The sequence below is a fragment of the Danio aesculapii genome, chromosome 9, assembly GCF_903798145.1.
Source record: "Danio aesculapii chromosome 9, fDanAes4.1, whole genome shotgun sequence".
NCBI lineage: Eukaryota > Metazoa > Chordata > Actinopteri > Cypriniformes > Danionidae > Danio > Danio aesculapii.
The window spans coordinates 49,127,196-49,149,979 of record NC_079443.1 but is presented as its reverse complement, the minus strand read 5'-3'; the positions used below and the strand labels follow the sequence as shown (position 1 = coordinate 49,149,979).

The window sequence follows — 22,784 nt, the reverse complement described above, 5'->3', positions numbered from 1 at the left end:
ACGCCACGCACCTCCATTGGAATTAACGAACTTGATCGAACTCTAGAAAAGTGAGAAAAAGGCCTAGAAAGGCTCTAGAAAGTCCGCCATCATTTGTGATCTCCATCAGTTGATCTTGCACAGACACGCTGGATTCACTTGATTTATTGATAGATGGGTTGTGGATCCATTCCATGGCAGTTTGTGGGTTCTTCACTGGGCCTTTTCCCGATAGCAAAGAAACTTTCCTAAGACGTCTGTTTCTTACTCCTTTTACTGCTTGTGGGTTAAATTTGGGCGCTCAAGTGTAAGCGAGAGAATGCAGTCATTTTTTTCAAAATAAAAGATTTTTCAAAATAAAAGATCATTCACACTCGGATAATAAATAAAACGGAAATAATTAATGAGGGTCCGCGACCCAGTGGTTGAGGACCACTGCTGTATTGAATTGAGATCTGGTGACTGTGGAGGCTATTTGATTACAGTGAACTCCGAGTAGTCTGAGATGATTCACGCTTTGTCATGGTGCGTTATTCTGCTGGAAGTAGCCATCAGAAGATGGGTACACTGTGGTCATAACCCTTTAGGGTCAGCAACAATACTCAGGTAGGCTGTGGTGTTGACACGATGCTCAGTTGGTACTAATGGGCCCAAAGTGTGCCAAGAAAATATCCCCCACACCATTACACCACCACCACCAGCTTGAACCCTTGATACAAGGCAGGATGGATCCATGCTTTCATGTTGTTGCCAAATTCTGACGCGACCATTCGAATGTCGCAGCAGAAATCGAGACTCATCAGACCAGACAACGTTTTGCTAATCTTTCTATTGTCTAATTTTTGTGAGCCTGTGCGAATTGTCTCAGGTTTCTGTTCTTAGCTGACTGAAGTGGCACCAGATGTGGTCTTCTGCTGCTGTAGCCCATCTGTCTCAAGGTTTGACCTGTTGTGTGTTCAGAGTTGCTCTTCTGCATACCTCTGTTGTAACGAGTGGTTATTTGAGTTACTGTTGTCTTGCTATCAGCTGGAACCAGTCTGGTCATTCTCCTCTGACCTCTGGCATCAACAAGGCATTGTTGCTGAACTGCCTGCACTGGATATTTTATCTTTTTCAGACCATTCTCTGTAAACCCTAGAGGTAGTTGTGCATGAAAATCCCAGTAGATCAGCAGTTTCAGTTTCTGAAATTTAAAGTCGCGTTTAAAGTCACTTAAATCACCTTTCTTCCCCATTCTGATGCTCGGTTTGAACTGCAGCAGATCGTCTTGATGTGATTGGCTGTTTGGAAATTTGTTAACGAGCAGTTGGACAGATGTACTTAATAAAGTGTCCGGTGAGTGTGTGCATGCATGTATATAAATATTTTATTTCTTTTTTTAACCTTATAAGGAGCTGAGCCCCCTTAAAATGAAAATTCTGAAATCGCCCTGACTTAAACCAACATATTAGATTAATTTCTGAAGAATCACGATGTGACACTGAAGGAGGAATAATGGAATTGGAGGAATAATGCAGAAAATTCAGCTTTGAATCAAAGGAATAAACTACATTGCAGTGTATAATATTATCACTGAACCTTCTCTATATCCTCCAGCTCTAACCCAGTCACAGATTCATGTCTCCGTCCTTTCATTAGCTTCATTTAATCTCAAAGTTTCCTCCATCAGCAGTGAAGGGCTCAGTCTTTATTTCAGATCCTCCCGTTTTTGACCCCAATCTCCAGTAATGCGCCGGATATTATTCCCTTTATTGTATCGCTTATCTGATTCGTGTTCTGGAAATAGATGCGAGTGAAAGCACGTCACGGCCGTATATATATTTAGCTCTATTGACCAGAGCGAAACTCATAACAGGATTGATCTGCTTGAGGAATAAAAATAAAGGCTTTTTTCCAGCTGTAGGGAACTGGATGGCATTCATTGTGAGGAAGATAATCAAACTGGGACTAATCCTTGCATTTATTTCTGTCTTATCATTGGCCTCCAGCCTGCCTAAATCTCAGAGACATTATAATAGCGGGTTTGGAGATATCAGTCAAAGGAGAACTCAGGATTGAAGACAAACACTGAGATCTTTTTAGATGGTTGAGAATGGATTTTACATTATCTGTAGAAGTGGATGATCCTCTCTTCAGCTATTGCAAAGCTTTTTTTGACTGTTGACAAACACTCATGTTCAAATCAGTCCATGACAAAACTCACTGTAAACATTTGTTAACTTTACAGAAGTGTTCGTAAACCTGTTGTAACATGGAGCTGTTGACTTAATTTAATTGTTATGATTATGCACATAGTTCATTTACTTCATAAGTTGGAAGTTATAATGGGTTTACTCTAAGTAAAGCCAACGAATTACTTTTTGCAATGAATTTCTAATGTCTGTTAGTTTATCTTGGTCTAGCAACAATTTTACTAATGTTACAGTAATAATAAAAAAATAATAATATTAACAATATTATAGTATTTTTATTTGCACTTGCTGATGTCTTCACTTTATCCAAATCGGCAGTTTATGAACACAAAAGTGTATATAAACCCCTAATTTATGTAGTATCCATTAGACAGCCAACGACAATTGTTGTTTTCATTCATTCATTCATTCATTTTCTTGTCGTCTTAGTCCCTTTATTAATCTAGGGTCGCCACAGCGGAATGAACCGCCAACTTATCCACCATTTGTTTTACGCAGCGGATGCCCTTCCAGCCCATCTCTGGGAAACACAATTGTTGTTTTAATTCAATTTGTTTATTTGTTTGTTTGTTTGTTTGTTTGTTTGGTTTTCTAAATTTTTTTGGTACATTTTAATTTGCAATGTTTATTTAATTTTGTTTTATTTTATTTATTTTATTTTATTCTATTTTATTTTTAATTTGTATTGTTTATTTTATTTTACGTCTTCTGACTATTTTTATTCTGTAGGATCGGCCATTGAAAATAATGTTAGTACTCATGTTTTTATTTTATTTAGTCAAGTTTTGTTTTAATTTTAAATATCTACTGACTTTTATTTTATAAATTTAATTTATTTTATTTTGCACAATTATTTATTACCCATAAAAACAAACACTGAGAGTCCCTGCGGTTTCCCTCACTTTATCTAAATCAGCAGTTTTTTAACCCACAAAACTTTATATAATCCCCTAAATAATGTAAAGGGACTAAGCCGAAAAAAAATGAATGAATGAAGATAATGAGTAGCCATTAGTCAGCCAACAACAATTCTTGTTTTAATCCAATTTATTTATTTACTAGTTGTTTTTTTTGTTCTTTTATATATAATTTTTTTGTTACATTTTAATTTGTAATGTTTTATTCAAAATTTTTAAATAAATTTGAATTAATTTATTTTAATATAAAAAATTATTTTATATTATTATTTTATGCACAGCTATTTATTATCCTTAAACATATTTTTGTGACCCTCTGCTTTTTCCCCACACAAAATAGCATCTAAAAATAGTATCCATTAATCAACCAATGGCAATCGTTATTTTAATTGTTAATTTATTTGCTTGATTGTTTGTTTGCTTATAAATATATTTGATTACATTTTTATTTGTACTGTTTATTTAAATAAAATGTACATTTTTATTGTATTTTCATTCATTCATTTTTTTTTTGGTTTAGTCCCTTTATTCATCAAGGGTCGGCTTAGTTATGGTTAGGTTTAGGGGTAGAGAAAGGGTATGGGTTACACTTTTGAACACAAAGGATGTTCCAGAATCAACATAGATGTTTATCCAGGATCGCATCATACTTGGCAAAATCATGACATGCGATGCCCTTCCAGCTGCAACCCAGCACTGGGAAACATCGACACACACTCATTCACAGTCCTACACAATGGCCACTTTAGTTTATTCAGTTCACCTGTAGCGCATGTCTTTGGACTGTGGGGAAAACCGGAGCACCCGGAGGAAACCCACGCCAACACAGGGAGAACATGCAAACTCCACACAGAAATGCCAACTGACCCAGCCTGGACTCGAACCAGCAATCTTCTTGCTGTGAGGAGACACTGCTAACCACTAAGCTATCGTGTCGCCCCTTATTTCATTTTATTTTATTGCACAGTGGGTACTTGTCTGTCATGTTTTGTCATGCACTTTTTTTGTCTCTTTTCACATTATTTTACTTAACTTCATTAAATGTTCTTAAAGCTAATTGTATTTAAATGCTTATAATCCTTTGTATTAATTATCACACCATTCACATAACTCACCCAATAGTTGCTTTTGGATCTAAATAAATGCCTTTGTTTATCCACAGCATCTAACTAACATCTATTTATATAAATGAGACTATCAGATGTTTAAAGCCATTGTTTCCATCTTCCGTACAAGCTCAGATCACTTTGTAAAGGAGTAGTTTTCATACACTAGTAACCCTCATTCTGTGAAACTCTTTGTTTGCATGACATACTTTCTCATGAGTCTGCTTGTCTGTGGATTAATGCGACCCCCAATTACAATTGTGTTCACTGTGTACCGTGATGGACGGGGGAACCCAAACAAAACTGACCCCAGGAGAGGTTTCATCCCATCAGCTTGATAAAGAGGAAATACCAAGGGATTTCAGCCATCATCTAGATCCAGCAGGCTGCTGGAGGTTTTAGAGATGCAACATTTTTTTTAAGAATATGTCACCAATGAGATTCACTTTGATCTGATGGAGAAAAAAAGATAGAGAGCAGATTTTTTCAACACATTTATAAACATAATAGTTTTAATAACTAATTTCTTATAACTGATTTTTTTTATGTGATGACAGTACATAATCAGGCCTGTAGCCAGGGGGGTTCGGGTGGTTCGAAACGCTCAGCCCTCACTGACAAAGGTCCAGAATTTGCCCCATACATGAGCTCATTTGTCCTATTTTGACTGCTATGCCATCATAAATTGTGGAAATAACCCATCAAAAAAGGTTTTAAGACCAAGCAGAATCCTCTGTTGGCTGTCGCTTTGGTGTGACTTCAGCTAATCAGTTTTGGCCAGTGCATACAGTTATTTTTCATGAGTCCAACATCCAGCTGTGCAAGAAAACATACAATCTGACAATACAATCGACCATTTGGCTAATGTTATCCATGAATTTTCCACTTTTCCAATCGATTTTAATTTGGTTATGATGACCATCGGACCATCTATTTTAGCTAAAATAGTGCTTAAAATGTCACTAAAATGCAGTATTTAAATGTCATAATTAAATAGTAGCTAAACGAGGCCTATAACCTCAAAAAGGTCCCCTTTTTGAGAAAAAAAAAGAACCACCCCTTTCACAAGGCCAGATAATATTTATCTAGATATTTTTCAAGATACTTGTATTCAGCTTAATCTGATATGTAAAGGCTTAACGAGGTTAATTAGGTTAACGAGGGTGAATAGGGAAATCATTGTATGACTATGGTTTGTTCTAAAACAATATTGCTTAAGGGGGCTAATAATTTTGACCTTAAAATGGTTTTAAAATAGTAAAAAACTGCTTTTATTCTAGCCGAAATAAAACAAATAAGACTTTCTCCAGAAGAAAAAACATTATAGAAAGTACTGTGAAAATTTCCTTGCTCTGTTAAACATCATTTGGGAAATAACAACAGAAATCAGCCAAGGACTGATTTCTGTTGTTGTTTTGACGAATCCCTTACCTAAAGAGCTCCGACCAAATATTTGAGCTACCCCTGAGCGCTTTGTTTATTTTTGGATCATTTGGGAAATATTTGAAAAAGAAAAGGAAATTCACAGGCGGGCTAATAATTCTGCCTTCAACTGTAAATATACATTTTTATTTTTATTTCTTTTTGCACAACAGACAAATGTAATCCTTAATATTCAACGTAATTCTTGATCTTAAAGTAAATAAACAACTGGGTGTTTCAACAAAGTACAATGCAGTGTTTTTAATGCTTTGTGAAGGGTGACACGGTGGCTCAGTGGTTAGCACTGTCACCTCACAGCAAGAAGGTTGCTGGTTTGAATCCTGGAGGGGTCAGTTTGCATGTTCTCCCCATGTTGACTTATGAATGAATGAATGTTTTGTGAAAAGTGGCATACAAGATAACAAAAACCATATAATGATCAAATTAAAAATGGCAATGGCACTAGTTCTGTTGTTTTCAGCCCCTGCATCTATAATAAAAATGAAGTCAACTTAACTGTTCCAAGTTACAACGGGTTTACTCACTTTTTTAAAGTAAACTAAGGCCCCATTTACACTAATACGTTTTTGTTTTAAAAGTTTTGCTACTATTACGCTTTCTGTCCACACAACCCCAGAGTTTTCGAGCGCCGAAAACAGCTTTTTGGAAATGCTGAGGAGGCCGTTTTCATTTTAAAACACTGATGTTCCATCTCAGTGTGGATGGGGGGAAACGGAGATACCTGAAAACTGAGGCGCTGTTGACGTTCCAACCTGATTGGGGCTTTTCCCTCAATATTAAGTAGCCTACACACAGTTCAGTCTTGCATCCTCTCCTTGTAAGTTCAGACTTTGCAAGTTTGATTTGGAAAACAAACTCCAGAGTACACATCGGGTCTTCAAAGGGAGCAGTGTACTGTATAACCTCATTCACATCATCCTGGCTATGCTGTTTCACCATCTTAACAATAAAATGAAAACTGGAACTGTCAATTTTCATTTTGATATTAACTTAACAGGCACCAAAAATGTTGTGGCGTTATGTAGCTGCATATTTATATGAGCGTCATCTTCACTGTATGCATATTTATAACACAAACAGAGCCTATAACATCACTGCCTCCTTTCATTTTTAGTGAAAAAACCAAACATACCCTCTCTTTCTCTGAATATCAGTTTTAATACTCAATAACGGCCATTATAAAAGTATAACGTACAATAAGTTTAGACATTATAGGAAATAAAGGCAAGCAATCAGTCAAATGTGCAGAATTAGTGTATGTGGTTACATTAATAATATATTAACTTATCTTTGCACTCAGCCAAAGCACGTTACCTGAGAACAATAGACTCAAAACACTAAAGTTGAGAAATATGTCGTTAGATATAGACAACAAGATGAATTTAATATCAGGTTTAACAAATATAGTGAGGTTCGATCCAGCGCTAGATTCTTGATGGACAGTCCGACATGCACAGCTCCCACCTGAGATGTGCTCAAAGCACCTGCTGACTGCCTGGAGCTCAGACCCGTGCATACGCTGCAGCGCAAGCCAGAGTGTGTGTGTGGTCACGTGATGTGCATTTTCAGCGGTATAGTGTGGACGTAGAGTAGTTCAGAAATGCTAGGTGAACGCAAGTGTGGACGTGGATCGTTTTCATTCTAAAACGCCATTTAAAAACTAAAACGTGTTAGTGTAAACAGGGCCTAGCTAATTGCTTTTTACAGTGTAAACCCCATAAAATGTTTTAAACCATTACCTGTTAATGTAATGTGTATTTTTTACAATTAGTTAGAATTTGCAAGCAGTTCTAGATACATTTAAAAGTAACCACATGGTTTCTGCAGGATCTTAAAAAGTAGTCTGAAATTCACAATACACATTTAATTACGCATAAACGGAATAGGTTGTGGTTACATTTACAGGACAGCAGTGAAAATGTTTGCATTATGCACGCTTCACCAAACCTGCACCCACAAGCAATCAAAGCATCACCTAATACCCAGTAATGAGGATATTAATTGTGACATTGTGAGAGCAAAAGCAAGCGTTTTTTACAGTGCGCTGGACTGAAAATCCCAGACCAGGTAGTCTCTCCGTTCCATACAGTGTTCACTTTTTTTAACATTATTTTTATTTACATACCTGTTTGCATCTCTTAGCTGTGTGTGTGTGTGTGTGTGTGTGTGTGTAATGCAGCTCTCAGCTCTGCTCTGTTTGCTGTTTGGGTTGCTGTGTGTTTGATGGCTGCGTCACAGGCCCAGAAAAAGCAGCAGCAGCTCGCAGCCGCGTTCATATCTGGGGCAGAGACATGTAGCCGTGGCATTAAAAGAGATTTGCAGACCCAGAGGAAAAAATACACCGCTCCGAGGTTGCTCTCTTTCCAGCCTTGCGGAGATCTCAGTCATATGGCATTTAAAGAGTTGCATTTGTTTCTCTTTGAATTTTTTAGGAGACATACAATATAGTTGATATGCACTAAGAGTTGCAAAGCTGTGATGTTAATGGCTCAGAGTGCAGCTTGTAGAATTTAATGAGAAATGGTAGAGTTTCTACATATGTTTAATCTCTGTTTTTTTGTAGTCTGAGCACAGTTTAAGATCTCAAACATACAGTGCACTCAAAAAAAGTCGTTTGCTGTTTGTTCAAGCTACTTATTAAAGTTGAGCTGAAACAACACAATTCTTGAGGGTTTTTTTCAACAACTTGGTAGAAACTGCTTACTTAATTCCTTAATTTTGTCCCAACACAAATCGATGCATGTTCTCCCCTAGGCATGGGCCGGTATAAGAATCTGACGGTATGATAACCTTGGATAAAAATATTATGGTTTCACTGTAATGCTCTTTTTAAATGTCTGGGTAAAAAACAAAAACATTTTTCCCCATTAAACACACACTATATACTGTCTTATATTGAGAAACAATTAAAATATTTTAGAACAGTAAACATATCTGGCTAAATAATACAAATGAATCATTAGCCCCTTTCACACAGTGAAATATCCAGAAAATTTCCATGACGACTTTACTAGTAAATTCATAAAAATGTGTTCACACAGGCAAGAACGTTCCGTAATTTTTCCGGAAAAGACCATTCACACATCCATTCCAAAATACCGGTAAATTCTGACATCATCAACCAGAAATGACCTCTAAAAGGCTGTGCTTGTATTTCTAAACATAGAAGAGATCTGCCTTTTCTTGATGTTTTCACTTTTATTTAAAGCTTTAGCATTCATGCGGCTGCTTTGGGAGACATCTAAAGGCAGAAGCGTGAACCGCAGCTAAATGTTTACACACTTGACTACATTACAAATTATGTGGATGGATAAGTACTGTGAACAACTTGTATGAAAACATATGGAGGAACACTTTCAGATGTCCAGATGTTCATAATATGTGTGTGTGCTGGTGCTCACCGGGTCCTTCACGTGCACACGCGTCAAGCAACTGAAGCAGAGCTTGAAGGTAAACAAACAGCGGTTTATCATAAACTTTTTATCGATAATTATTGTACACAGTTGGCATTAAGAAGGAACATAGAAGCGTTATCTGACTAGCATGTAGCAGCTAAATGTGCCTGGAAAAATATTCAAAGGTTTTTATTTTCATGAACAGTGTGGATGTGAATGCGTCTGAGTTTTCTGATTGGCTAAAGTAGACTTCTCACATCAGCACGCTCTAGACGTTAATGCGATCTCTCCGGCAATCTCTCGTCTGCATTTACACAGCGAAGCATTCCGGAAAATTACCGGTAATGTTACAACTTCCCTTTCTGAAAAATATTCAAAGATTTTTATCTTCATGAATAGTGCGGATGTGAATGTGTCTGAGTTTTCTGATTGCCCAGATTAGACTTCTTATGTCAGCGCGTTCTACACGTGAACACGATCTTTTGCGGCAATCTCCCGTCTGCGTTTACACAGCGCAGCATTACGGAAAATTACCGGTATTGTTACAACTTCTCTTTCTGGAAAATTGCCGGTAATTTTCCGGAAAGGTCTGTATGTGTGAAAGAGGCTATTTACTTCTGCTGTCTTCATTAGTTTCAAAAACACAGATTTCTTTACAGTTTAAAATGGCATCTTCGGATATCTTTTCTGCTGGAGATACTGTTGCCCAAAAAACATAACAAAAAAAACTTAAATAAAAAAATCTTACAAACAATCTTACAAACATACCTTGGGAATGATATAGCAAAAAAGTTGTGTGATTTTAAAACTTTAACTTTTCGTACTGCGTTTATAGCTTGAAAACGGTTACCGTCCTATGCCTATTCTCCCCGTGTTCACGTGGGTTTTCTCTGGGTGCTCCAGTTTCCCCCACAGTCCAAACACATGCAGTAGGTGAATTGGATGAACTAAACTGGCTGTAGTGTATGAGTGCCAGGGCAAGCAAAATCGCGTAGCCCGACATCCCGGGGCTTTGCTTTTTTCAGTCGGGCTACCAAGATCTTTCTCCAACTGCTTGGTGGGCCAGTGGGAGGAAAAATATATTTCAATGCCTTTTACATTCTCTCACAAATCAGATAATTATAGGAGCTGCTGATACAGCAGCAATAAATTCAGTTGTTAAAAATAAAGGAGAAAGGCCACAATATAAAGAACTACCTCTCAAATAGCGCAGTGTTTCTGTCAGTTTAATCGCTTGTTCTGTACTGAAATGCACAGCACTGAAGCACAAAAGTGTTCGTCACTCACTCAGAGATAACACGAACACAACGATTCAGATACAGAAATAGTCTGAGCTAAGTTTAAAATGTAATAATCATATGTTTTATATTTAAATCACTTTAACATCCATAGCAGCAGCATAATCAGAACTTCCTTATTTGTTCCGTTTGCTCACATGCCAGCTCCAAATAATGACTTCGATAAAGTATCTAAAAAATGACATTTATTCAGGGACAATTAAAATATACAAAATATTATATGTATTTTTTACTTGGGCTACTGAAATTTATATTCAAGCTACCAAATCTGAAGAGTGCCTGCTCAAAGGGCTACCAGGAATTTAGAAATTTTGCGAGCCCTGAGTGTGTGTGTGTGAATGAGAGTGTGAAAGAGTCATGAGCTGGGTTGCGGCTGGAAGGGCATCCACTGCATAAAACAAATGCTGGAATAGTTGGTGGTTCATTCTGCTGTGGTGACCCCTAATAAATACGGGACTAAGCCGAAGAAAAATGTATGAATGAGGAGACAATATCACTGTAAATCCACACAATTCCTTCATGTTGTCCCAACACAAACTAATTAATTTTGGGTTTGGGGTTAAAACCTTTTGGGCTTTAGGGTGTTCACCCGGCCAACACCTCCATGTCAGAGACTATTTTACTTGTGGGAACCCACTTCTGACACCAGCTGTAATGGCAAATTATTTTCATCTTGTTCACAAGGAATATATATATATGGAGGATCCTATTTTAACGTCAGGAAATAAAAAAAGAGACTTATTGGGTTTGTATCACACCAGTACAACTGTGAACACACTATACCTACACACAGTTCTGTCCAAACCGCTTAAAAAAGATGATTTTTATTATAGGTGCCCTGTAAATAAGTTGTTTGAATAAGCAGCAAAAATCCTTTTTTGAGTGTAAGAAGAAGAGGTCTCTATTTGCTTTCTGTTAAATCACATTGTTTTCTTGGAGAAGCAGTTGAATAGAAACAGTATTTCCCAGAAGCTGCTGTTATGTAACAGGAGTCTTAATAGAATTTGCAATTATTCTTATGTTACGGGGTTTATTTTGTCTCAGATTGTTCTTTAAGACACTCTGACAATTGTTTACATGCACACATGTGACCCAAAGATAAAAGTAAATGGTAAAAGTAGGTAACCTTTTTAAGTAAATCATTAAAGGGATAGTCTAGGGCTGGGCGATATGGGCAAAATATCATATCCCGGTATTTTTAGGAGGAATGACGGCATACAATATATATTCGCTATTTTCCCATAAATGGTTACTTGAGAGTTAAAGCCTTTATTAAAACATTAATAAACATTTTTTGAGCAAAATATAATTCAAACACAGGGGTTTCCCTCCCTGTTCACAAATAAACAGCTGCACAAAAAATAACAGCAGCACAAACTCTTTGATAAATAAAACACAGTACAGGTTTTTCTCCTGCTTAAAACTATAAGTTGCACAACATTTCAAATTATAAATAAAGTCTCTGATAACTAAATACAGTACAGGGTTATTTTCCTGTTTAACACTATACGCAGCTCTACTGTGCTGTTGTGCAAATGACAACGTAAACAGAACCATGGGAAACAGCTACATCGTCAGAGCAAAAAAGGAGCACACTTAAATAGTAACACAACAAAAAGTAAAACAACCACATTGAATGTAAATATGAAACAAACAGGATTTTATGTCACAATTACAGTGTTGTTATAAGTAATCCTGTACACTGAAAGCCCTAATAAGTTGACTGAACTAAATGAATTGAGTAAACTCATTGCCTCAATTTAATTGAGTAATGAAGTCTCCCAAAACTTGCATATTTAAGTTTATTTAACTTGTCGGTTTTGTAGACTATACTTAAATTGTTCAGTTCACAAAACTTAGTACTTAAGTAGATTATACTAATTTAACTATAGTCTACAAAACCGGCAAGTTAAATAAACTTAATTATGCAAGTTTTGGGAGACCATCACTCAATTAAATTGAGGCAACGAGTTTACTCAATTAATTTATTTCAGTCAACTTATTAGGGTTTTCAGTGTGTAATAATATACTATGAAAAAATGTTTGAATACATTTTAAACAAAAAATAAGTAGCCATTTATTCACATTATGATGAATAATTATACCTGAAGCCTTTTGTTTTCTAATTTTAAAACAAAACCTTGCACTTAAAAGGTTGCACATATTAGAATTTTACAGTCAAGACTACATTTGTGAAAATGACCTATTTTTTTCAAAGGATTAATTATGATTTTGAGCTCACTACACTTGAAATCTTAAGTTTATGCATTTTCATGGTACATAAGTTAAATCAACTCATATTTTTAAGTGATATAGGACCAAAATGCTAAATTTTAAGTTATGTTCAGTCAATTTTACTTAATTGTTTAAGTAAAGACAACATTAGGTTTTACAGTGTATACCACAGTTGTGTGATTTATAAACAACAATTAAATCAGCTGTATATGTTTTTTAGTTACACATTTACATGTATGTATTGTGCACAATTAATAAACGGTGCACATTTCTAAAGATAAGTCTCCATGTAAAAATCCTACACTTTTTCTTTTGTGTTGACTAAACTTGTTTTACTAAATATTAAATAAGGGGATGAAAACGAATAGACTATAGATAAGAGAGGTGATGAAATAGTTTCAGAGTACTGTGATGAAATGCTGGTTAAGCATATGTAAACAGTCATTATAACAGACCAGAACACAGAGTTAAATGTGTTATAACGTAAATGTAAAGAAGAGACCATCATGTAATAAATACTGAACTTATAATCAGTGAATATGAAGTGGTTTCACTTTCGAAATGCGGTATGAATTAATCCCATTAAGCGTTTTTAATTCTTTTGAACACTTTCAGGTGCTGCTTGTCAATTTGACAAGGCTTCTATGTTTGTTCTGCTGTCAGTTGCGGAAGAAATGATCGATAAAAGGTTTCTCATAAACCGCGTTGACAGCTGCAGGCGCTGTGTGACGTGCGTGCACGCAAGGCTCACCACACCGGCACTGCATGTTCCTCAATGTTGCATCAGTGATGGGTCGTTCTTGAACGATTCGTTCATTTTGAACAAATCTTTTGTTTGACTCTTGGATCATTGATTTGCGCATGCGCACATTTGTGCTAGTGGATCTCGGGTTCTACTTTGGAGTGGTCTGTTTCTCGCAGAATGCGCACCTGTGGCCTCAAACCATATCGATATGAACGATATTGGATAATACCACATCGCGTTGGTGAATCATAGTGATATATCCACAGAACTCTATATATACCGTCCAGCCACAAATGAAAGATAATGAAGATATTTTGATGAATGTCAGGAAGCAGCCTTTGAATTTCATACACTTGGAATTTTTTTCTTGTTTCAATTAAAATGCATTTCCTAGGATATATGCAAAGGATGGTGTCCTAAAAATAAGGTCAAAATTAACTCAAAATTGAATTTTCTTAAAAATTAGCTATATAATCGGCCAAATACTTTTGTCTTTGAAATAAGTTTATTTTACTAACCCCATTGGCAGATTATTTTACTTGTTTTAAGGAACCCCCCCCCCCCCCCCCTTAGTTTTGACATATTATTTCTGAAAACAAGAAATGCTTTCTGAATTAAGATATTTTTAGATATTTGGACTAGAAACTAGACAAACACTTAAGAAACGTTTAACGGGTTTGCAGCATTCTTCAGAATATATTGTTTTGCTAAAATTATAAATAAAATGGGGAGGAAATAAAAATTTTTCTGTGAATTATCCCTTTAAAGATTTCTTACTGTTGGTGTTTACATTCCTAGTGGCGTAGATAGAGGAACATTTTATTGCTCTTTTATGGCTTTATGGAGTCCTGAATTAATTATTAACTTCATTAAGGTTACTTCATGAACGTTTTTTTCTCTCAGGGGATATAATATAAGCAGAATAAGAGATTTTTGGCAGAAATTTTATTTGCAAAATGAATGTCATAGTAGGTTGAAAAATGTACAAGTTCATAGTTTTGATCTAGAATTAATCTTGATAATTTATGGACCCTTTTCACAAGACAGTGAGTTTAACGATGTTTAACGATGATCAGCATCCTAATTCCTTGAAAGTTTCTAATATCTTGATTTTTCTTTTAAATATATGTATACTATAAAAAATTTTGAGTTCCACACAATCCCCTCATGATGTCCCAATGCAAATAGATTAAGTGAACTTAATGATTTTTACAATTGAGCAATTCCAGCGTTATGCAAGTGACATTTGCAGTAAAATCTCAAAACAAAAATTCATATAGAAGCTATATGTTTACATTTATATTGAAACATTATGTTTTCCAAAACAACTAACTAGTATCTAGTTATTGGAGCAGAAAAATGCCTAATCAGAAATGCCTGCAGATCTACATTTACATGCATGTGACAAAGTAATTCCTGCAACTGTTTTGACTCTTTGGCACTCTTAGTGATTTCTCAACTCTTAAAAACACAATTTTGTTTTGCATTTTTAGATTGGGTCTTAGAAATGACACATAGGGCCAGGAGTACACGTATCATATTCTCTTTTGGTCTGGACTAAATTAAGTGAACTGAACTACAAGTGTGAACACGTTATTTTTTAAAAACACACTCTAATCTAGCGGAAACTGTGATTATGACTATCTCGGATGCTTCTTTAAATTTTATTTACTGCAGAAAAAAAACTCTGAGTTTATTCTTTCCCAGACTGCTTTACTGGATTGAATTAGATCAGTGCTGGAGTGAAAGGAGCAGCTTGTTTCATTATGCACATCACATTTTAAGAGTCTATTTTGGTGCAAATCAATGCCTTTCACTAGCTTGTTGCTCTGTGCTGTGTTTTTATGTTCACCTCCTTGAAAATTTGTAAGAAAATATGTGCTGGAATGGTTGTTTCAGAATGTATGAACTACTATTTTCCATGGATTCTTGCTGCTGAGAACCATAAAGTCTGTTATATTGAGATTATCGGTGATTGTTTGTGCCTGAGACATGGATGAGATGTCTGTTTCAGTCTTTATGCAGATGCTAGTGCTGCCAAAAGACTGATCATGATTATTCATAATATCTAGAAATATAATAGTGAGCATGTTTCTAGTAACTAATAGTATACTAATAACTTATCGTTAAACTTCCTAAATCACATTTTTGACACTTTTTCCCACCAATTTGTGCTTCAGATTAAGATGCGACCCTCATAACATATTCCACATGGCAATTTCATCACATTGTAGTTTTTAAAAAGAGAATGAGAAATTCATTGAAACATCGCAAAAACAAAGTTGACTTATACTATAACTAATCTACCATTGGTTTATTCTAAACATTTTAAACACAGATAATTGAGAGAAGAATAATGACATGCCTCAATTCCTTCCAGAGTCACTCGCCAGAGGAAGTGACGTCACTTAAAACAAGTCACATGCTTTTTCTATCAGCGCTTTACAAATGTCTTTTTATAACTGACCAAAACAGAGAGAGATTTCAGATAACTGAAATTACAAATAAGACAAAATTGATGTTTCATGCTAATGTTTATGTAACCCATTAGAGTAAACAAACAGAATTATATGAAAACTAGACTTTATTTTAGCACTATATTCTGCACTATAGACTAACTTTATTTAAAATTATTTCATGAAATAGCATTTTAAGTCATTTTATCCAACTAGGACCAAACATTTTGTATTTTTTTTTAAGTTCAATTGTCTTCTTTAGTTTTATTTAGTGTCAATCTGTGAAGTTAGTGTGTTGTAAAAAAATGCTTTATCATGGTCTTCATTCAAAACGTGTAGGTTAGTGCATTAACACTTGTCTCAGATATGTAGCTACATGTATAAATGTGGATTTGACATGCATTGTGTGTTGCTAAAATGCATATTAATAAAGTTACAGGCCAAACTAGCAGCATAAGATTTTTGTCTTTTTGTAGATTTTTAATTATACACATTTATGCATCCTAACAAAAAAACTGCAGTATTTTTTTGTGGATAACTTTAAACATGACACCCATAAGGGTGTTGTCTCTCCAGAAATTCATTAAAAAAGTATTGCTCAGATGTGGGAACAGAAATCCACTTTTTTTAGGTTAATAATTGATGCCTAATAATTGAAGATGAATGAAAGATTCAGAAGGTGGAGACAGTCAAACAAAGGTATAGGGGGAAGTTTTGTTTTTAGTTCTCTAACTTAATGTTTTCAAGACAATATGCCCCCAAATACACACGCAAACATTGTTAAAAGGGCCAAAATCATGAACCAAAAAAAGTTATACTGCACCAGCAATGTTTAGCGCGTTGGATTCAGTCTCCCTTCAGCCTAATAATTGCATAGAGTGAAGCAGCTTTCACACCAGGCACAGAAAGTGCTGCGCTATGAAACCCATTCAGTTGCACCCACTCAGTTTTGAGTCATGCAAAGCCTGGTTTGTTGCTGCTTCAACCAAAGTACAACAGCAGCAAAGTGTGTGCACTAGGGCACATCGATATCATATCAAATCAAATCCGTGATAAAATTCATGTTGATAAACATGATAATCTCTGGATATTTTTACTCAATATTGATCTAAGGACCAGTCACACAGCAGAAATATGCAACAACATGAATCTATAGTTGACTTAAACATAGATTCCGACACAAACTATATTGTTTATAACTGAATTTACAAATAAGACAGGAAATAGAGGTTTCATGGAAATGTTTATTTCACACATAAGAGAAAACAAACAAAATAATAATGAAGCTTCGACTTTATTTACAATTATTTCAGGATAATTGAAGATGAATGTTTGATTCAGGAGGTGGAGGCAGTCAAAAATAGGTATTGTAGTATAAGTAAGGTTTAAGTTTTTAGTTCTTTAAGTTGCTGCCCTAAATACACGTACAAACATTAATAAAATGGGCAAAAATATGAGCCAAAAAGGTTATACTGCACTGCACTGTCCAGTAATATTCACTCAAATGCTGTTTCAGTTTCCCTTCAGCTGTAATCATTGCATAGAGTGAAGCAGCTTTCACACTGGACACAGAAAGGGCTGCGCTATGAAACCTGTAAGTTGTATTGTCATGCAAAGCCTGGTTTGTCGCTGCTTCGACCAAAGTGCAAAAGCAGTAAAGTGTGTGCACTAGGGCACGTCCATATCATATTAAATCAACGATAAAATCTATATCGATAACGATGATAAACTCTGGATATTTTTACTCTGTTTTATAATACATTTTTTTTAGAATTGTGCTGATTTTAACTGATTTGGGGGACACACATTTGACCAATGGTTAGCACTGTCACCTCACAAAAAAAAAAAAATATAGCTGATTTGAGTCCTGGCAGGGCCAGTTAGCATTTCTCTGCATGTTGTCCCTGTGTTGGCATGGGTTTCCTATGTGTGCTCCAGTTTCCTACACTGAAAAAAAAATAAAAATTAAGGTCAGTTGTGGAAATTTAGTAATGTTTAAATTCATTTGTCTGTTGGAAAAAAAGAAGAAATTTTGAAGAATGCTGGTTGCTGGGACCAATTGACTTCAGTAGTAATGATTATTATGAAACTAGAATTCTTCAAAATATCTTCTTTTGTGTTCAACAGAAGAAATAAAGTTATAAGTCTCTAAGTCTGAGACATGGATGAGATCTCTGAATGAATTCTAAGATCTCTGAGAAGGCTGAATGGAATAAAGTGACCTGTCTCCATATGAAAATGTTAATAGGAACTCATCAAATCCTCTTGTTTATTTTTATCTCCATACTTTGACTTTATTTCTAGACTGTTTCACTAGCTTTGTTTAGACGACTTCTATTTTAAGAGTCTTTTTTGGTGCAAACGGATGCATATTTCTGGTAGTTCAATAGCCTGTTGCTCTGTGCTGGATCTTTAATTTTTAATTTTTAATGAAATTGGCGCTAGAATTGGATCAGAAATTATGCCTGGTGCTTTTTTCCATGGATTACTAATTTAAAAGCATCATTTAAAGATTTATAAACAGTTGAAGTCTGAATTATTAGTCCCCCCTGAATTATTAGCCACCCTGTTTCCCCCAATTTCTGTTTAACAGAGAGAAGATTTTTTTTTCAACACATTTCTAAACATAATAGTTTTAATAACTCATTTCTAATAACTGATTTATTTTATCTTTGTCATGATGACAGTAAATAATATTACTATATAATATATATAGATAGATATAGATATATAGATATATACATATATGTCATATGATGACAGTAAATAATATTTTACTAGATGTTTTTCAAGACTTTTATACAGCTTAAAGTGACATTTAAAGGCTTAACTAGGTTAATTAGGTTAACTAGGCAGGTTAGGGTGATTAGGCAAGTGATTGTATAAGGATGGTTTGTTCTGTGGACTATCGATTAAAAAGTATAGCTTATAGGGGCTAATAATTTTGACCTTAAAATGTTTTTTAAAAAAAATTTAAAACTGCTTTTATTGTAGCTGAAATAAAACAAATAAGACTTTTTCCAGAAGAAAAAATATTATCAGACATACTGTGAAAATTTCCTTGCTCTGTTAAACGTCATTTGGGAAATATTTAAAAAAAGAAAAAAAATTCAAAGGGGGGGCTAATAATTCTGACTTCAACTGTATATAGCACTGTACATCATGCTATGAGATTTTGGTCTTATCTCCCAGCCCCAATTATACACAATGTATTTTCAGTTTCATTTTGTTTCCCCCAAACCATCCAGAATCTCCTATTTCAGTTTTGGTCCAGAACTTATCATTTCGATGCATCCCTAATTACATCTCTCCCACATGCGTCATTCCTGTAGCTCTTCTTTAAAAAAAAATCTTTGAGATCCACTGAGTGCACTTTGAGAAACTCTACTTGTGGGGGGAGGAGGTTCGAGAGGAAAGCAGGGGGTGGAAGATGTGAATGAAAGTAAGACTGAAGACGAGAGAGAGACATGAAAAAGAGGAGGGGCTACAGCCGACAAGGAGAGCAATGGGGAGAAATAAAGAGGCTCTCAGTCACCTCCCCCTCTCTCCTGTGGAGCCCAGCTACATGACCCCAAAAAAGAGAGAGAGAGAGAGTGAGGGAGGGAGGGAATAAGAGAGTAGTGAGGAGGACAGCAGCGGCAGTATAGATGCAGCTCTCCTCAGCATGTCATGGATCTGTGGACTGTTCTGGGACCAGCGTGTGGACTAGTTATGCAGGATTTGGTGTGATTTAAGTGATTTCAGGATGCCCTCCGTGTCTCTCAGTCTGCCCGCCGCTCTGGCCGGCCGCGCTCGTACCTGGGTCTGCCTGTCCTGCATGTTCTGGGTGAGCAGTGGGTCAGTATGTTTGACTGGGGTGGGTGGGAGTGGGATAATTTGATGAACTAGAGCACTGCTGGAGCAAAAAAAAAAAGGGGGCTGCTTGGGTCTTTATGCAAGTCGCAGATTGAGTGTGTGCTTCGGTGCAAATTGATGCTTTTTCTTGGAAGTTCAATAGCCTGTTGCTTTGTGCTGTTTTCATATGTACTGTATACATCTTGAATTGTTGGGTCAGAAATTATGTCTGGTGCTTTTTTACTTGGATTCTTTTTCTTGTATCATTATTTAAAAGAGTGTCAGTGATTATTTAAAGGGACAGTTCAGCCAAAAATGATAATTCTAAAGTCTGAGACATGGATAAGATCTCTTTTTAAAGTCTGAATGGAATAAAGTGTCCTGTATCTATATGAAATTGTTAATAGGAACTCACATCAAGTCCTCACTTTATTTTTATCTCCATACTTTGACTATTTTTACCCAGACTGTGTTGATCACTTCTATTTTTAAGATTCTATTTTGGTGCAAATGGATGCAGTTTTTGATTATTTATTTTTTCTTAGGAAGTTCAATAGCCTGTTGTTTTGTGCTGGGTTTTTATGTTTACTCCCTGGAATTTGTGCTAGAATTGTTGTGTCAGAGATTATGTCTGGTGCTTTTTTTACATGCTTTATATCAGTATTTAAAGATTGTCAGTGATTATTTAAAGGGATATTTCATCCAAAATATTATTGCATTTCTGCGATTATTTACTCACTCTTCACTAGGTCAAAACCTATTTGAGTTTCTTCTGTTGAACATTTAAAACAAATAGATATATTGAAAAAGGCTGGTAGCTGGCACCCATTGACTTCCATATAACTTTTTTCTACACTGAAAAAATAAATATTTATTGTATTTACAATTTTTTTTTAGGTAAGTGGTTTCAAATCATTTATATGGGCTGAATATAAACAATCAAATGCAGTTTAGTAATGTTCAGCTTCAATTGTCAGTTGAAAAAAAGAAGATATTTTGAAGAATGCTGGTTGCTGGCACCTGTTGACTTCAATAGTATTGACTATGACAGAAGGCAATGGGTGCCAGAAACATTCTTCGAAATATCTTCTATTGTGTTCAACAGATTTATTATTGTTCTTATTATTTTTTGGAAGTTCAATAGCCTGTTGTTTTGTACTGGGTTTTTATGTTTGCTGCTCGAAATTGGTGCTAGAATTGATGTGTCAGAAATTATGTCAAGTGCTTTTTAAAAAAAAAAAAATTCTTGCATTTCATCAGTATTTAAAGATTGTGAGTGATTATTTAAAGGGATAGCTCAGCCAAAATATTATTGCATTTCTGCAATTATTTACTCTTCACTGGGTCAACCTATTTGAGTTTCTTCTGTTGAACATTTAAAACAAATAGATATATTGAAAAATGCTGGTAGCTGGCACCCATTGACTTCCATATAACAATTTTTTCTGCACTGAAAAGAAAATATTCATCAGATTTTCTATTCTGTTTTAAGGTAAGTTGTTGCAAACAGTTTATATGGGCTGAATTTAAACAAATTATATGTAGTATGATGATGTTCATCTTCAATTGTGTGGTTAAATTTAGCCCATATAAATTTTTTTGCAACCACTTAACTTAGAATTGTTGTATCAGAGGTTTTATTTGGTGTTTTTTCTATGGAAAACTGCTGAAACCATAAATGTATATCATTATTAATAAATAATTTATAGCATAATATAAGATTATTCCTGCAAAAACAACAATACTGCAGTCATTTATTAAAACTAATAACAACTAATAATTAAGATACTTTGAAGAATGCTGGTTGTTGGCACCCAATGACTTCCATATAACTTTTTTCCTTACTATGGAAGTTAATGGGTACCAGCAACCAGCATTTTTTTAAATCTCCTTTTTTGTGTCTTCAACAGATGATAGAAACTTTACGTAAAAACTAAATGAGGGACAACAAATAATGAGGTCATTTTCATTCAAGTCTGAGACTGATAAAAGTCTCCATTTTCCCTATAAAAATATCAATATGAACTCATCCAATTCTTATATTCATTTTTTAAGCCAACAATGATTTCAATTCTGCAATCATTTACTCACTTTTCACTTGTGAGTTTCTTTCTTCTGTTGAACATAAAAACACACAAAAACATATATATATATATAGATGGATGGATGGATGGATGGATGGATGGATAAATAGATAGATATTTATAGATGGATGGATGGATTGATGGATGGATATAGATAGATAGAGATAGATAGATAGATAGATAGATAGATAGATAGATAGATAGATAGATAGATAGATAGATAGATAGATAGATAGATAGATAGAAAAATAGATAGATATTTATAGATAGATGGTTGGATGGATTGATGGATGGATATAGATAGATAGATAGTTAGATAGATAGATAGATAGATATTTTGTAAAATGTTGGTACCCATTGACTTCCATATAGCTCTTGTTTTTTTTTTACTATGGAAGTCAAGCAATAAGCCATCTTTAAAATATATGTTTCTGTTTGACAGATGATAGAAACTCAGAGGTTTAAAATCACACCAGGGACAACAGATGTTGAGGTAATTTTCATTTTTGGGTGAACTGTCGCTTTAATTCTCAGACTTGGATAAGTCTCAATTTCTCCATATAAGAATATCAATATGAACTTTCATCCAATTCTCATATTCATTTTTTCAGCCAATTTTTCATAATTCTGCAATCATTTACTCACTTTTCAATTGTCCAACACCTATTTGAGTTTCTCTCTTCTGTTTAACATAAAAAAACTGCAAGTATCTATTACCCATCTATGACCAGCAATTTTCAAAATATCATCTTCTGTGTTTGACAGATGATAGAAACCCATAAATGTTTAAAACTACATGAGCGGCAACAAATGATGAGGTCATTTTCATTTTCGGGTGAACTATCCTTTAAAGTCTGAGACTTGGATAAAAGTCTCCATATCAAAATATCAATATGAACTCTCATTCAGTTCTTACATTCATTTTTATCTCCATACTTTGACTGTATTCTTGCCCAGACTGTGTTTTAATAGATTGATTTAGATCACTTCTATTTTTGAGTCTTAAGTGTTTATTTTGGTACAAATGGATGCAGTTTTGGATGCTGTGTTTTTATGTTCACTCCTTGATATTGGTGCTAAAATTATTGTGCTGTGTGTCT

The 22,784-nt window shown here is 35.0% G+C and overlaps 1 protein-coding gene across 6 annotated transcripts in view; it reads left to right on the top strand.

Moving 5' to 3' along the window:
• Positions 1-22,784, top strand: part of tns1b (tensin 1b) — a 549,979-nt gene that overhangs the window by 90,032 nt on the left and 437,163 nt on the right. The window contains exon 1 of one of the 6 annotated variants that reach the window (XM_056465909.1): positions 19,392-19,592. The exons of the other annotated variants lie outside the window; for them this stretch is intronic. Within the exon in view, the coding sequence (XP_056321884.1) occupies positions 19,512-19,592 (81 nt within the window). The 5' untranslated portion in view covers positions 19,392-19,511. Of the gene's footprint in view, positions 1-19,391; positions 19,593-22,784 lie in introns of those variants that run through there. 6 annotated transcript variants of the gene reach the window in all.